Source organism: Gopherus evgoodei, chromosome 20 (assembly GCF_007399415.2).
Source record: "Gopherus evgoodei ecotype Sinaloan lineage chromosome 20, rGopEvg1_v1.p, whole genome shotgun sequence".
Lineage (NCBI taxonomy): Eukaryota > Metazoa > Chordata > Testudines > Testudinidae > Gopherus > Gopherus evgoodei.
In genome coordinates, this window is record NC_044341.1 from 18,369,866 (window position 1) to 18,386,403 (window position 16,538).

Genomic DNA, 16,538 nt, shown 5'->3' on the forward strand with positions numbered 1-16,538 from the left:
ATGACATTTGGGGCCTTCAATTCCAGTAATAAAGTGATTAAAATGTATGTATTGGCAGTGCCTGCAATCTCACCTAGTAGAAAAAAATAAAGACGATTTACCGTTATAAAACTTTTTTTTTATTGCAGAAGAATCAACACACACAAACACACACATGCTTTCAAGGAAAGAGGAACCAGTGAAGAGCAGACTTTCACAACTGTGTGTAGGTCCAGCTATCATTGTGAAAGTTGTCTGAGTGGGTGGAGTGAAGGGGAAACTGAGAAGTCATAGAAGGTGGAAAGGAATGTGTGCATGGAGTTTGGAGGAGCATGGAAAAGAGTTCTGAATGTGCTGCAGTGGAGGTCGAGCACTGATCTGCTCAGTCTGCAGCACTATTAAGGACTTCAGCATCTGTGTTTGCTCCTCCATTACTTTAAGCATCTGCTCAGTTGTGTCCTTAACAAATGCGTGATTCTCTTTTCTGTCCTGCCATTCGGCTTCCCAGCATTCCTTGCATTCCCTTTTTTCTGCATTGGAGCACTGCAGGACCTCCCAGAACATGTCTTCTTTGCTGCGTCTTGAGTACTTTCTTATCTGGTGGAGACGCTCAGCTGGAGTGCGTGGGGTGTTCCTCAAGGCCACAGCTGGTGACGCACAGGGGACAATGCACAGAAGCAGGATTAAGTTCACGCACAGCACTGAAACATTTCAGTTAAATGCACCTTTTGCAACATTGCCATCACTTTCCCACTGACCCTAGCCAGACACTCATCTCTGCAAACACTCAAAGCATGGTGAGTGTTGGCAGGGGAGAGGGGGCGCTCCCCATGGGGAAAAGAGCACACACTCTTTGCAAGGGTCATGGTGCAGCATTCTAGGGAACAAATTCTAAAATATTCCCACATTTTTCCACAGGCGGGGGTAATTCTAGCAGACATCTCACTGCTAAGGGTCAGCAAGGAAATGAGGGCACATCTACTCCATGCTTGTGGCTTCCGCCCTGCTCCCTATGCTGCTCGCCCATGTGCCGCTTTGGTCCCTGCACAAATGATTGCTGAATGGTGCAGGAAAGTTTCCTACAATGGGGGAAGGAACAAAGCTGTTCTGCCATGGAAACTTTGGCAGAAGATTGTTGAGTACCTCCCGGAAACTTTCCTGGAGATCTCTCTGGAGGGATTCCAATGAGATCTCAGTGTGTATCAACGCTGTGTTCTGCCGTACCGATTAGCTACACAGGGAAATGTCCACCTCACAGAAACATAGCCAGCCTCACCTATTTCTATACCCTGAACCCACCTTCGCAATACACAAGCCACAGCCACTTACCAGGTGTCTCATCTCCTGCTTCTTGTTCACTGAAGAGCAATTGCTGAGACTGGCTAGACACTTCTGGAGTGGAGAACAGTTCCTGGCTGCCTGCCCCACCTAGCAACCCCACCGGAAGCTGCACATCCTCATCTAACTCCACCTCTTCATCAATAACTTCATCCTCCGGGTTATGTCCTCTTTCCGCTATCTCCGTGCCCTCCGAAGTGTCCACGAGGATCTTAGCAATGGAGGTTGGGTAGTCACCGAGGATAGCATCCAGTTCCTTATAGAATCGGCAGGTCTTAGGTGAAGCACTTGAGCAGCGGTTTGCCTCCCTGGTTCTATGGTTCGCTTGCCTCAGCTCCTTTGTCTTCACTCTGCACTGCAGTGTGTCCCAATCACAGCCCTTTTCGCACAAGCCTCGAGAAATCTGCCCATAGGAATCCGAATTCCTACAGCTCAAGCACAGTTGGGACTACACAGCCTACTCTCCCTATATACTGAGCAGATCCAGCAGCTCCGCAGTGCTTCAAGGAGGAGACAGTGGCGTATTATTGCCTAGGCCAGCAAAGCCTAGGCCTAGGGCAGAAAATTTTCAGGGGTGGCAAATTTGCTCATGCCCCCTCCCCAACTCCACCCCTTCCCCAAATCCCCGGCTCGTCTCCTCCCCTCCCTCCCAGGCTTGCCGCCTGAAAGTGCTGGGAGGGAGGGAGGGAGGGAGAAGCGAATAGCGGCACTCGGAGGCGGCAGAGCAGAGGTGAGCTGGGGCCCGTGGGTGCTGGGAGTAACCTGAGAGGGGCTGGGAACCGCTCCCCACCTAGCTCACCTCCGCTCCATCTTCCGAGTGCACCGCAACTCCCCTTCTCCTCACTCCTCCCAGACTTGCTGCACGAAAGTGCTGGGAGGGAGGGAGGGATATGCGAGTAGTGGCATGCTTAGGGGATAGCGGAGGTGACCTGGGCACAGGGAGTAACTCTTCAGGGAGGGGGGCAGGGAACCACTCTCTGCCCCAGCTCACCATCACTCCGCCCTCGCCATCCCCCAAGCGCGCCACATCTCCCCCCTCCCTCCCAGGCTTGCAGTGGGGGAGCAGCAGTGAGCTGGCATGGAGGGGTGGGGGTGGCAAATTTGTTAATCCGCCACTGGCAGGAGAGTGTTTGCTGCGATAAGCCACCATAGTCACCTGGGAAGGTGTGATGAGCCTTCACCATGCCAAGCCAGGAGGAAATGGAATTTCAAAAATTTCCATGGCTTCTAAGGGGGAGGGGTGGATAGTTGTTTCCTTGGCTGCAGGGCAGTGGAATTCAAACTGCTGACCAGAGCGGTCAGGATGGGGCATTGTGGGACACCTCCTGGAGGTCGATGAAATCAAGAGTGGTGTCTACACTTGCACTTTGTCGACAAAAATGTAGAGGAAAAAGCTGTAAATCTCTTGTGCGGGTGGATGGATTTTGTTGCCAAAACTGGGCATTATCCCAGAGAAAAGTCGCCTCGCAGTGTGTACACACTCACTGTTTGGGTTGACAAATGACAGTTTGGGCGACAAAACTTGATAGTGTAGACAAGGTCTGGTGCTACATCCACAGCTCTCAGCTCTGCTCTGAGAAGTGCACAGGAGCCGCCCAGCGTGAGCTTTGCCCTGCAGGAGCCTCAGGGCAATGGAGCTGACCAGCGCATCGAGGGATGGTTGGAGCATGGCCATGGGAGCCCAGCGCTGGAGTTGTGGGTGGGGATTGAAAGAGAATGCACTCTCCATGCCACCGAGGACGGAGGGCGCTGTGGGGATCACCCGTGCCCCAGCCCTGGAGAAGAGGGTTGCTGGGGCTAAGCTCGTTGGGGCAGGAACCATGTCTTTGGATATGTTTGTGCAGTGCTCAGCGCAGAGGGGCCCTGGCCACCCCCAGCATATAAATAGTGACAGGAATGGAGGCGAATTTCCTGCATCTTTTGCTCTGACTTCTGCCTTACCACAGGTGAAATGCCCAGCCAAGGACCTTTTCCCAACCATTCTGCTGTCCCTGCCACACGCCAGCTGCCACAGACGTGGCCAGAGACACGGCAGGCTCCCCAGCAGGTGGCTGAGCAGGCAGCAGCAGAGATGCATTTCCTAGGCTCTGGGCTGGCTATGGTTGTCTCTGAAGCCTTCCACTATCACCTGGAGGCTACAACCCCAGCAGAGAAGGAAATTGACATGAGCAGGCTGAGACCTGTGGTGAAACCTCCCCCCACAGGCAGCTCTGGTCACGCAGTGCCCTGTCGTGCTGTGCAGTGAGCGTGGCAAGGAAGCTGCACGGTCCACGGAGCAGGCTCGGCAGCAAGTTCAGGGGCTTGAATGTTCTGCAAAATTTGGACAAAAGTGTCTGAGCTGGGCTTATAGGGATCCCCAGAGAAGTGAATGCTGCAGAAGGGAGTCCAGGCAGTCCAGACAGCTTTTCCTTCCCTGCCCTGGGCTGCTCCTCTCTGCGGCCCAGGCAGGAGGTGAGCATGAAGAACTCAATGAGGAAGCACTGGGACATGACACAGCATCTCACCATGAACCCAGCTGGAGGTCACTACCATTTACAGCACAGTGGAGGTCCAACATGTCTGAGCACTTGCCCAGGCTAGGCTCTAAGGACCTCTCTGTGGGAGGGACGCTGCTACCCGCTGTGCCAGGCTCCCGCGCAGCCCTGTTGCCAGCACATCCAGAGAGGGGGTGTGGGATGTTATGCTTTGAGTGCGGCTGGAGAGGAATGGTGCAGGGGGCCTGTCCCCCTCCCTCAACAGAGGCACCCCAGTTCCTGGGTAGACTCTGGGCCCCTACAGCCTCAGCAGCCCTTCTGGGGTGAGGGGACCACACATGACTGCCTCTGCTGCTCCCAAGCAAAGGGGCCCAGCTGTCCCTCCGGGCAGGAGAAGGGGACCAAACACCTCAGTGCCTGCCTCTCTGGGCTGTGCTTGCCGGGCTCAGGCAAGCCCGGGGATGTGACTCACCTGAGATCCCATAGGGATGCTGGGGCAGAGTGAGGGATACAGGCTAGACGTGCTGACTTGCAACCCCCTGCTCTAAGCCCTACCCCACACTCCCCCTGCCATGCCATGCAAAGTGCAGACCCGATGGGGCCCTGGCTGGGAGGAGAGACTTGGGTATCCTTCCAGGGGAAAGTCGGGAGGCTGGTGAGTGGAGCTAGGGGGCCCAGAGGCAAATGGAGGGCTGGCGTATGTGCAGAGAGTTGCAGGTTGTATTAGGCGACCCCAGACACACATCCCTCTCCTGTTACCAATCCCTCCCTTTGCAAGGGCCCCAGGCTTTACTCCAGAGTGGTCACAACTGCCCCTGACAGGGGGCGGGTTGGCCTCTATTCCAGGGCACTCGGAGCTTGGCCTTGGCTAGACAGCAAGGCGCAGCGCAAGCCAAGGAGACACAGTGTGGAGACAGTCTGATTTGGATGGGCCGAGATGCCAAGATATCTGCTAAGCCAATGCACCCAGTTCCTCATCTTAGGGCTCACAGACCAAAACCCCTCCAAGCAGAGCAGCAGCGTCAGCACAGAAAGGCCCAAGCACCCAGAGTGCTGGAACAATTTTTAAAGCAGGGGAGGCAAAAGTCATTGAACAAACCTGTAAATGCTGGCTAGGATGAATGCCATGCATTCAGTGGCTTGGTCCAGTGGCCCTGCTGGGGGCTATGAATTTTGGCATGTGTGGCCATGGCAGGAAGGAAAAATACTGTTTGGTGAAGATAATGCACGGGAGCCTAAAGAGAAGGGGTGGAAGTCCCAGCACTGAGGCATCCAGGGCTTTGTAAGAGGCTTGGGGCACTGCCAGCAGCATCCGCCTCTGCTTGGGGAAGGAAGTTATTTCAGTCAAAAGCAGAAGTGAAAGACACAGTGCAGTCCAGAGTGCCCTGTCTCCCCTTACACTCGGATCCCAGCAGAGCCACAGGGAGGGTGCAGAGCCATGGAGCCTCTCTCCTTCCAGGAGTATATCTTATCCCTGGACATTGAATCCCTGCCCAGGGTGCTGAAGGTTTGTTCCGGGGTGTACTTCCAAGGTGAGTACCTGCCTGCTTCCCGACCACAGCCAGGATGTCTCTGCTGTTGGTGCCAATGGAGTGGCCTTGAGACCTGTATCTGCAAATCCTTGAACTCCTTCAGGGGCTGGAGAAGCAGGGTGTTGCCTGTAGTCACTGCAGGACAGGGCTCTCTTCATCCCATCCCAGCCTCACCTCATTCTGTGCTAGCAGCACAGAGTGCTTTGATAGCAACCACTCCATGCCACCTCCTCACACCAGCGGGAGGTACTGTGGTGACAACACTCGGCAATGGGGAACAGTCCTTCTGCCAATCCATGGGCAGGAAGCCTTCACTTGTATCCAAACAGCTTGTGGAGTGGGCTGTGATCTGACCATTGCAATTCACTGAAACGCCATGCACTACCTCCCTCTCCCACCAAAAAAAGCCTGTCTCTTGGAGTGACACTGGCCCTCTTCTGCCCATGTAAACAACTAAAGGGAAATTAATACAATCTGAACAATGAAAAACACAACCCCTCCACAATCACAGTTTTTAAACCATAATGAAGACAGGCAGAGACTGCATGAAGGAAATGTGCTATTGGTTTTATGGGGAAGGTTCTCAGCTACTGCACAATGGGCAGCAGGATGAGACAATTCATTGGCCTCTGGCTCCAAAGTCCCTATAAACCAGCTGCGCTGTGCCAGAAGGGCACAGACCTGCCTGCTGAGCTGGAGCTGTTGTTTCCCAGGTGGAATCCCAGATGTCAAATTGGAGAGAGAGCCCAGCTAACGCAAAGGCAGGCAATGTTAAGATGGAGTTAAGAATACGTACCAGCATGAAAACATGCAGTGCACGCTGCCCTGTACTGACAGCACATGGGTTTTATGGTGTTGACTAAGCTTGAGATTTATGATATTTATGTCATTGTTGGGTTGTGGGTCCAGATTAGATAAAACTAATTTTTAAAGGCACATCTGAATTTTTCTTTCTCTGTGTATGCATACATGCGTGTGTGTGTGTGTATGTGTGTGTGTGTGCGTGCACACATACCACCCGCACATCTCCCTACAGGGCAAAATTAAGGTTGTTTGTGTACCCTAGCTGTGCATTTCCATATTTTAGCATGTTTAGTTTTTGTTTCAGTTTAACACTAACTTTGAATTGTCTAGGTTTATAATGGTTGACTGGGATAATTACACCCTTCCTGGAATGTGTTTTACCCTAAATTACTGACATGTCCTCTCAGCTTTAACTTCATTGGAAGAATTTCCTTGTTTTTTAAATTAAAAATGTCATCCATGGTCACTGCAGCATTGTTGTAGATGTGCTGGTCCCAGGCTATCAGAGAGACAAGGTGGAGAAGGTATTGTCTTTTACTGCACCAGCTTCATTCAGAATTAGAGCTTGGTACAATAGAAGATATTATCTCACCCTCCTTGTCTATCCATGACCACTAACAACAAACCTAACGAGAATGTTGATGGGCGATGGTCTGAAGAGCTGTAGAGTCAACACAGAAATGGCTGGTCTAGTTCAGTCTCCGGTCCCCAGCTATGGCCAGCACCTTCAGAAGAATCATAGAATCATAGAAGATTAGGGTTGGAAGAGACCTCAGGAGGTCATCTAGTCCAACCCCCTGCTCAAAGCAGGACCAACAGCAACTAAATCATCCCAGCCAGGGCTTTGTCAAGCAGGGCCTTAAAAACCTCAAAGGATGGAGATTCCATCACCTCCAGATGATACTAAACTGCTCAAGATAATTAAGACTGTGAAGAACTCCAAAAAGATCTCACAGAACTAAGTGATTGGGCAACAAAAAGGCAAATGAAATTTAATGTGGATAAATGTAAAGTAATGCACATTGGAAGAAATAACCCCAACTATACATACAATATGATGGGGGCTAATTTAGCTACAATGAATCAGGAAAAAGATCTTGGAGTCATCATGGATAGTTCGCTGAAGACATCCATGCAGTGTGCAGTGGCAGTCAAAAAAGCAAACAGAATGTTAGGAATCATTAAAAAGGGGATAGAAAATAAGACAGAGAGTATCTTATTGCCCTTATATAAATGCATGGTACACCCGCATTTTGAATACTGCGTACAGATGGGTCTCCTCATCTCAAAAAAGATATATTGGCATTAGAAAAAGTTCAGAAAAGGGCAACTAAAATTATTAGGGGGTTGGAATGGATCCCATATGAGGAGAGATTAAAGAGTCTAGGACTTTTCAGCTTGGAAAAAAGGAGACTAATGGGGGATCTGATAGAGGTATATAAAATCATGAGTGATGTAGAGAAAGTAAATAAGGGAAAGTTATTTACTTGTTCCCATAATACAAGAACTAGGGACCACCAAATGAAATTAATGGGTAGCAGGTTTAAAACAAATAAAAGGAAGTTCTTCTTCACACAGCGCACAGTCAACTTGTGGAACTCCTTAACTGAGGAGGTTGTGAAGGCTGGGACTATAACAGCGTTTAAAAGGGAACTGGATAAATTCATGGAGGTGAAGTCCGTTAAAGGATATTACCCAGGATGGGTAAGGAATGGTGTCCTTAGCCTCTGTTTGTCAGAGGATGGAGATGGATGGCAGGAGAGAGAGCACTTGACCATTGCCTGTTGGGTTCACTCCCCCTGGGGCACCTGGCATTGGCTACCATTGGTAGACAGGATACTGGCCTACATGGACCTTTGGTCTGACCCATTACGACCACTCTTATGTGCTTATGTTCTTCCTAGGTAATTCATTCCAGTGCTTCACCATCCTCCTCGTGAAATAGTTTTTTCTAATATCCAACCTAGACCTCCCACACTGCAACTTGAGACCACTGCACCTTGTTTTGTCATTTGAGAACAGCTGAGCTCCATCCTCTTCAGAACCCCCCTTCAGGCAGTTGAAGGCTGCTATCAGATCACCCCTCACTCTTCTGTTCTGTAGACTAAACAAGTTCAGTTCCCTCATCCTGTCTTCGTAAGACATGTGCCTCAGCCCCCTGATCATTTTTGTTGCCTTCCACTGGACTCCCTCCAATTTGTCCACATCCTTTCTGTAGTGGGGGGCCCAAAACTGGACTCAATACTCCTCCAGATGTGGTCTCATCAGTGCTGAATAGAGGGGAATAATCACTTCCATCAATCTGCTGGGCAATGTTTCTAATAATGCAGCCCAATATGCCATTAGCCTTCTTGGCCACAAGGGCACACTGCTGACTCATATCCAGCTTCTCATCCATTGTAATCTCTCTCGTCAGACGTCACCAGTGTGGTGCTCTGCTCTGTTCAATGTTGATAACAGTCAGCCGCATGTGTGTTCCCTCTCTGTGCTGGCCCTGCTCTGCGCAGATAGCTGGCACAGCAAACCCAATGACCCAGACTCCGATAAGGTACAAAGGCACCCAGCCAGCATTATAGTCAAACAAAGCACAGTAATAGTTTCCCACAGACTCTACAGGACATATTACGAATAATATGGTCCCCGACAATGGACCAGCTCAGACAGTGGTGGGACACTCCATTGCCCTCTAGGCCAGACAAAGACACCGCCCCAGGGATGTATTCTTATACACAGGTACAAATAAGTTACACATCACTCCTGATGTATTGAGGTACAACCCCTCTGCGTGTTGACATGCTGCCTCTCTCTTGGTACATGTTGGTTCGAACAAACATGTCTAGCCATCATATTATCCTTTTGACTCTGTTGTTTAGGATGGGTCAGCCTGTACCTCCTTATCTCTGTGGAATGTGTTCATACCAGACTGTTCTGGTGCCATCCTGGCACCTGTTTATACTATTAGTGCTTGATACCTTTTAGGTAGGTGTATACATCCAATTAGCAGCCTTCTTCTTGCCAGCTCCTGTGAGCAGGGCCTGCCTCTGGCTCACAGCTTCACTTTGCTTTATGTTAGCAAAGTCTTACCATTACTTTAGCTCAGGCCTCAGGTCTCATACCGGGCCTCTGATATAAGGGTTTATGTTTCAGAGCCTCATCTTACTATATTCCCCCACTTTTTGTCTTTTTATGGGGAGGATGTTTACCCATCGTCCCAGAAAAGCATAATGCATGGACTAAAGATAACCCAGTGGCCTAAACACTGTTACGTGATTAACTTATTTTACCATCCATATACTCATGCCCCACCTGTCTTTAGTCTGCACATTCCCTCCTATGACTGATGGACAGATTTTATTATCCAATTATTTTTACTCTCTTATGGTGGGCCCGGGACCATGAATGAGGAATGTAGTTTTACGATTGAGCCTAGAGGCACTCCCAAATAATTAATATATGTGAATAATATGGATATGGCATATATATTTGTAGCATATATGGGCATATATGTATAGTATGTATGTGTACATATGACACCACCGTATATCCAAGCATAACCATGTTTTTCCAATCTGGTGGTGTACTCTGGCCCTTTTACTTTGGTGACACAGATAGAAACACACTCCTATTATGGCAATTGCAGTTACTTGTATCATCATTAGTAATAGGCTGAGTGTTTTGAAATACTGGGATTGGCATTGTTATAGTGTGTTACACAGTATTATGTATATAAGATATAAAATAGAAATCTGGAGTAGTGACACTACAAATGAGGCCTTTATATATAAAAATGTCTTGTAATTAGTTACTACACAATACTACCCATTTATGTTAAGGGTTACCCTTACTGCTGGTTGTCACCCTCTGTTAAGCTTTGCTAGGCAGAAAACAAGAACTGCTAGCTTCTGTTCCATTCAGTTTACAGAATACCAGGGTTGGAAGGGACCTCAGGAGGTTGTCTAGTCCAAGTCCCTGCTCAAAGCATGACCAATCCCCAGACAGACTTTTGCCCTAGATCCCTAAAGGGCCCCCTCAAGGATTGAGCTTGCAACTCTGGGTTTAGTAGGCTAATGCTCAAACCACTGAGCTACCCCTCCCCCCCACCTTGCATTGCTCTGTGATACACCAGTAGTTGACATAGATCCAGTTGTTTTTCATGGATGCTGTCTTCCAGATAACCTACTGAATGGACAGTAACCAATTTATCAAGTATTGCTGTGTCAGGATTTAGTATTGGTGTCCAGATGGTTTTGAATAACATGTGCCTCAGTTAGGATGCAGTGTTACTGATCCCAAATTGTGACCAATACTAACAGGGAATTTATATACCTACCGGTAATTTGTAGTTATTGTGTGACAATTTTTTTAACCAATTTGTTTCTCCTTGCCTTCATGTTGTTTGCTGTCATTCGTTTGGTGATTTTTACCCGTGTGTTGGTTAAACAGTTTAGCAAGGTTATGTACATTGTACATGTTGTACAACAATAATACAACACAGGAATAGTAGAACAGTACAACGAGAGTACAGTAGTACAGCAATAATATCGTTGTTTTTACACAGTAACCAAGTTGAAATTAAATGACAGTTTATCCTGGTCCAGCTAGTGGTTTTTAGCTGATTGTTGATACTATTAAATGGTAGATAGAGGTGTATTTGACCAGTCTCTTTTTTATAAAGCACTTCATTTTTCTTTTCTTGATGCTTGGGGGTTTCTTCACTGTATACTGATATTTTCTGGTGTCTTCAGGGTGTGATATTTTCTGGTGTCTTTGGTCTGTGGGATGCAACTTAAACAACTTTTGTCAGTTAACATAGTAAAGTTTTTTTGTTTTCTTTTTTGTTTTTGTGAAAAACTTAATACAAAGTTTAACTGAGTTTGTCTACAGTGTAATAGGGACAAGGTAATAGGGACTGAGTCTTTTATAACACAAGCTGTATTTTTGCAATTGTTGTGTAGACATTCATTTTCATCCATTTGAGGTGCATTACTAATATTTCATACTAAATATAATGCTCAATGACTAAAATAAATGCTCACAATCTTCTGTGAGAAGGTGTATTGCTTTTTTTTCCTGCTGAACATTCTGTTAGCAACAGAGTCAATAACATATTTTTTACCGAGCTTTTTAGAGTTAATTTGCTTGTGATACCAATTTCACTCCTGTTAACTGTTTAGAAGCACAAACTTTAACAACCACTGCTTCCCATTAACATAACATAACAAAAGAAAAGCATATAAAATTAAACCAACTATAAAATTAAACCAAAATAGATTTTAATAGAGGTCCATGCAAATACTTTGAAGGTATTAAACTTTCATGATGCTTTGTTGTGTCTGGGAGCCAAAGGTGGAAACCTGTTGAAAACATGGAAACCTGTTGAAATTGTTTGGCTAGCGTTATGTTTAAATTGTTATTTTTAAACATTTTTGCTATCACATTCATAACTATATTTAAAAGTGCAAACAAGTTTATAAAAACCCAAACAAGAAATTGACATTTTGTTAATACTATCTTTACCGTAATGTTGAGGTTTCCCCTTACATTTTTTCTTTGAATAACAAATAAAAAAACCTTAAAAAACAAAACAAAACTGTGATTAATAAAACAGAATTCTTTTTATTTGCAATTGAATTATTTGTTGAGGCAGAAATATATGTACACATATTTGTAACTGAAACCTTTTTGAACTTTGCATAAAAAAGTGGTTCTAATAATACTATGATTATACCCCAACCATGATCGTAAAATAGTGTGGTATCACATATACATATATTTAAAAGGGTATAAAATTGACTTTTGTTGCAACAAAATAAAAATAATAAAAAGGACTCGTAACACACACAAGACAATACACATGACATACAGGACTAACTTACAATTAAAAACAAATGACTCCAGAATTCTGTTCATAACTATACAAAATAAGGCAAACAAAAATAAAAAATAAAAAGGTTAAACATTTGAATAAACAAGTTATTACCTTATTTAAAAGTTTTAACATAAATTGAGAAAAAATATATTAATATTTGCCAAATTTACAAGGAATTTTGCATTACTTTATATTTAATATTATTTTAAAACTCTGCTATATGGAAATAAGAAAAGTCCATGTTTCAAATATTAGTGAGTGGTTAGGATTAGAAGCAGAGTGTGCATTTCTGTTGGTTGGCAACCATATCTTCAAGAAAGGTAGGAATAATTCCAGCTGTTGCATTCCTGAAGGTTAAAATAATTAATTTATTGGATTTATTTAAAGTAAAGTTTTTACCTTATTTTTTCTTTGATTGTTTGTTGTTTTGTTCTGTTTTCAATTGTTTTATCTTTTGGAAGTTTCTATAAAAACTATAACTTTAAACTTTTAACAGAGAGAGAGCCAAAGTGAGGAGAGGTGGGGGGGGGAGGTAAAGAACAGCCTAGGAAGGTAGCCAGACCTGAGTCAAAAGAGATTAACTCTATCAAGATATTTAAAAGTACAGGCAGCAGCAGTGAGTTTAGCAAACTGAGGAAGCATATAAAGGGGAAAAAATTAACCGGTATGTAAAAATATCTGAGAAAGAAGATTACCTTTTTAGATATGAGCCCAGAGTGCGGTTCAGTGGGTCAAAGCAGTTGGGAATCTGCAGAGTTGGGAACTGGGCCCCTGGTTTTTATCCTGGCTTTGAGAGGAGAGTGGGGGTAGTTAGCTGCTCTTATAAAACCTGAATTTGTTCCCCCAGTGTCTGTTACTTTTGTGTGCATGCCAAATGGATGGCAGGAGTGCTCTTTTCTGCTGCAGTTAACTGTTTTGGGGCAATTCCATGTGTTAATGCATCAATTCTAGGTGTTAATCTGCTTAATTTCATTTTTTTACTTTGAAATTGTTTTTTATTCACACCCTTACAATCGAGTCACAGCTCCTGTCTCCTAATGAGCTCGGTTCCATTTTTTCCTTTATTTGATTTACCAATTCAGTGAAACTATTGTTTGCTACTTTTTCCATTTGTGCACTTACTTCTCCTGTTCTGATAGGTACCAGTCTAGGTGTCAGTTCAAGTTTAACTGGAACCTGGCTTTTATTACAAGGTGGTGGTTGCAATACAGTGGACCCCAGTTCATCTTTTAATTTTGCTAGGGCCACCTTTTTCCACTTCTGTCCCCATTCTTCAGGCACAGGGGAGCTACCTGAAGCCTGCTGTTGACCACAAATTTTTATAACAGGGGCGGCATATCTCTTTTTTGTACGTTTCTTACAGCTGTTTTCAATGTTTTATTCTGTTCCTGTGCTGGTTGTCTCCGGGCTGCTTGCCACCCGGCAAGGGCGGTGGGAGCATTCCAGGCCTTTGTAGCTTCTTTTGATTCTTTTAATTTTTTTTTTCTGTTACTGTTACTTACCCCACCAGTTTAGAGGTGTGCTGTTTTAACAGCCATGGTTATAGTTTGCAATAGTCTACATTTCAAGGCTACTGTCTCTGCGGTAGCCTTACAAATTACATTGCATGTTTATTTCCCATTATATTTTTTAAACTCTGGGGGAATTTGCAGGGAGGGGTTAAGGGAGTTTCCTAGCTCATGGTTTTCTGTCATGTTAGATCATGATTCCTACAGCGGACAGCTTGCTTACTCACCAGATCAGCAGTTGTGGTCACCAGTGTTGCCACATGTCACCGGTATGGTGCTTTGCTCTGTTCAATGTTGATAACAGTCAGCTGCGTGTGTGTGTTCCCTCTGTGTGCTGGCCCCGCTCTGCAGATCGCTGGCACAGCAGACTCCGAGAGAACCCCCAATGATCCAGACATAAGGTACAAAGGCGCCTGGCCAGGTTTATTGTCAAATGAAGCACAGTAATAGTTTCCCACAGACTCTGCAGGACATACTATGAATATGTGCCCCTGACAATGGACCGGTTCAGACAGTGGTGGGACACTCCATTGCCCTCTAGGCCAGACAAAGACACCGCCCCAGGGATGTATTCTTATACACAGGTACAAACAAGTTACACATCACTCCTGACGTATTGAGGTACAACTCCTCTGCGTGTTGGGGTGCTGCCTCTCTCTTGGTACATGTTGGTTCAAACAAACATGTCCATCCATCGTGTTATCCTTTTGACCCTGTTGTTTGGGATGGGACAGCCTGTACCTCCTTATCTCTGTGGAATGTGTTCATACCAGATTGTTCTGGTGCCATCCTGGCACCTGTTTATACTATTAGTGCTTGATACCTTTTAGGTAGGTGTATACATCCAATTAGCAGCCTTCTTCTTGCCCGCTCCTGGGAGCAGGGCCTGCCTCTGGCTCACAGCTTCACTTTGCTTTATGTTAGCAAAGTCTTGACCATTACTTTAGCTCAGGCCTCAGGTCTCATACCAGGCCTCTGATATAAGGGTTTATGTTTCAGGGCCTCCTCTTACTACAATCTCCAGGTCCTTTTCTGCAGAACTGCTGCCTAGCCACTCAGTCCCTAGTCTGTAGCAGTGCATGGGATTCTTCTGTCCTAAGTGCAGGACTCTGCACTTGTCCTTGTTGAACCTCATCAGCTTTCTTCTGGCCCAATCCTCTAATTTGTCTAGGTTACTCTGGACCGTATCCCTACCCTCCAGCGTATCTACCTCTCCCCCCTCCTGTTTAGTGTCATCCACAAACTTGAAGGTGTGAGAAACACCACAGCAGGCAGATGTGGGATAATCTGCCCCATTAAGGCCCCATCCTAATCCCTGCTGATCAGAGACTGATTGGTAGAGATTGAAGATTTAATTTCCCTTCTATGCTGTATAGGTATATATACTACGCTCATCACCATAGTATCTGAGCACTTTGCAGGAGTGCATTAAGCCACATGACTGCACATGTCATCTGTTTTTGTTCTCTCAGCCTTTCCCCAGAGGGAGACCTGTGCAGGAGAGTGTCTTGGTTTGGTAGGGTGTTTTTGTTTAAATAAATATATATCTATTGTGAGATGTTTATATTAGAGACAGCAAGGTTGGAGAAATGCCCCTTGCACTTGGGGTAGACAGTTGTGAGCTTTGTAATAGCCCCTTCTGAAGAGGGTTGTTAGTATTAACGCTTACAATTAAAGGAAACTCCACACTTGTTTTTCTGATTAGCTTTTCAGGCCAGATTCCCAGGGCACTTTGTCTGCTTTACCCCACTTTGGAGCAGCACAAAGGCTCCAGGATGGACTGGCCAGGTCCAGGGTGTCCAGCCCTGGCATTGCCAGAACAAAAAACTGGAATGTATACACCAGATTGTCTCTCCTTCCTGCACATGTCCCCCCCACCCCGATTTCCCTGCTCTCACACACACACCCAGAACCCCCTTTTTGTCCCCCACATTTCTCTGCTCCATCCTCCTTGCTTCCCCTTGGCAGTGCTGAGTAGATCTGGTGCAATGGGCATGGGTGCCAACCCCATGGGTGCTCCAGGGCTGGCACACCCATGGAAAAAAATTGGTGGGTGCTGAGCACCCACCGGCAGCTCCCCATGCCCCCCCGCGCCAACTCTCCTCCACCACAAGCATGCCGCTGCATCCTGCTTCTCCTCCCTCCCAGCCCTTGCACTGCAGCATAGCTGATTTGTGGGGCAGGGAGGGAGGGAGGATGAGGGGGAATGCCGCATGCTGGGGGAAGAGGTGAGGCGGGACTGGGATTTGGGGAAGGGATCCAATAGAAGCAGGGAGGAGGAGGAATTAGGGCGAGGACTTTGGGGATGGAGTTGGAATGGGGGCAGGATCAGGGGTGGGGCTGGGGTGGAGTCAGGGCGGGACCAGGGGCAGGAAAAGGGGCAGGGTGGGAGCACCCACCAGCGCCATAGAAAGTTGGCACCACTGGCAATGGATACTTTTTGGAAAGCAGCAATTAGGCTGAATGGCCATTTTCACTGCTATTTTTCATAACGGAAGCTGTCTCCTTCAGCAGAAGCTTATGAATAAATCCCTCCTTCACAGTGACTGCCAAGGAATTGCCATCTTTGCAGGTGTCTGCCAGACCCCATTTCTCCAGTGGGAGCGTAACCAAGCTGCCCACATGGGCGTGTGCTCCGGAGGCGCAGGGAAGGAACACTGTGAGGAGCTAGTGAGCAAGGCGATGACCATCCTTGCTAAAGGCAGCCTCTGACCTCAATCCCACTGGGACAACAGGAGATGGAAGCTGGTCTGAAAAGGGGCAGTTCTTTGTGGAAGCTGCTGTAGAGCAGCAATTCTCCACCAGGGGTCCACGGGTCCGGGGGAGGGGGCGCGAGCAGGTTACTTGGGGTCCACCAAAATAAACTGGGGAGCAGGGCTGGCGTTAGACTCGCTGGGGCCTGGGGTTGAAGCTGAAGCCTGAGCCCTGCCACCTAGGGCTGAAGCCAGAGCCTGAGCAACTTAGCTTAGCTTAGCTCTGGCTTGAGGCCTCTGACAATTGCCCTGCTTGCTACCTCCTAATGCTGGTCCTGGCT

The 16,538-nt window shown here is 46.8% G+C and overlaps 2 protein-coding genes and 1 long non-coding RNA gene across 3 annotated transcripts in view; 1 reads left to right on the forward strand and 2 right to left on the reverse strand.

Annotated features, from left to right (window-relative positions):
- Positions 1 to 267: 267 nt before the first annotated feature.
- LOC115637784 lies at positions 268 to 4,275 on the reverse strand. The gene is made up of 3 exons (XM_030539379.1): positions 4,264 to 4,275; positions 1,309 to 1,765; positions 268 to 626 (listed from the first exon to the last, which is right to left on the reverse strand). The coding sequence occupies exons 1-3, from the start codon at positions 4,273 to 4,275 to the stop codon at positions 268 to 270; spliced, it is 828 nt and encodes a 275-aa protein (XP_030395239.1).
- An 872-nt stretch (positions 4,276 to 5,147) lies between these two features.
- Positions 5,148 to 16,538, forward strand: part of THEMIS2 (thymocyte selection associated family member 2) — a 66,571-nt gene continuing 55,180 nt past the window's right edge. The window contains 1 exon segment of the mRNA XM_030538717.1: positions 5,148 to 5,323. Coding sequence (XP_030394577.1) covers positions 5,230 to 5,323 — 94 coding nt within the window. The 5' untranslated portion in view covers positions 5,148 to 5,229.
- LOC115637467 lies at positions 10,629 to 14,228 on the reverse strand. Its single transcript, XR_003997267.1, has 3 exons — positions 13,732 to 14,228; positions 12,692 to 12,783; positions 10,629 to 11,481 (listed from the first exon to the last, which is right to left on the reverse strand). It is a non-coding gene; the product is annotated as an uncharacterized LOC115637467 (long non-coding RNA).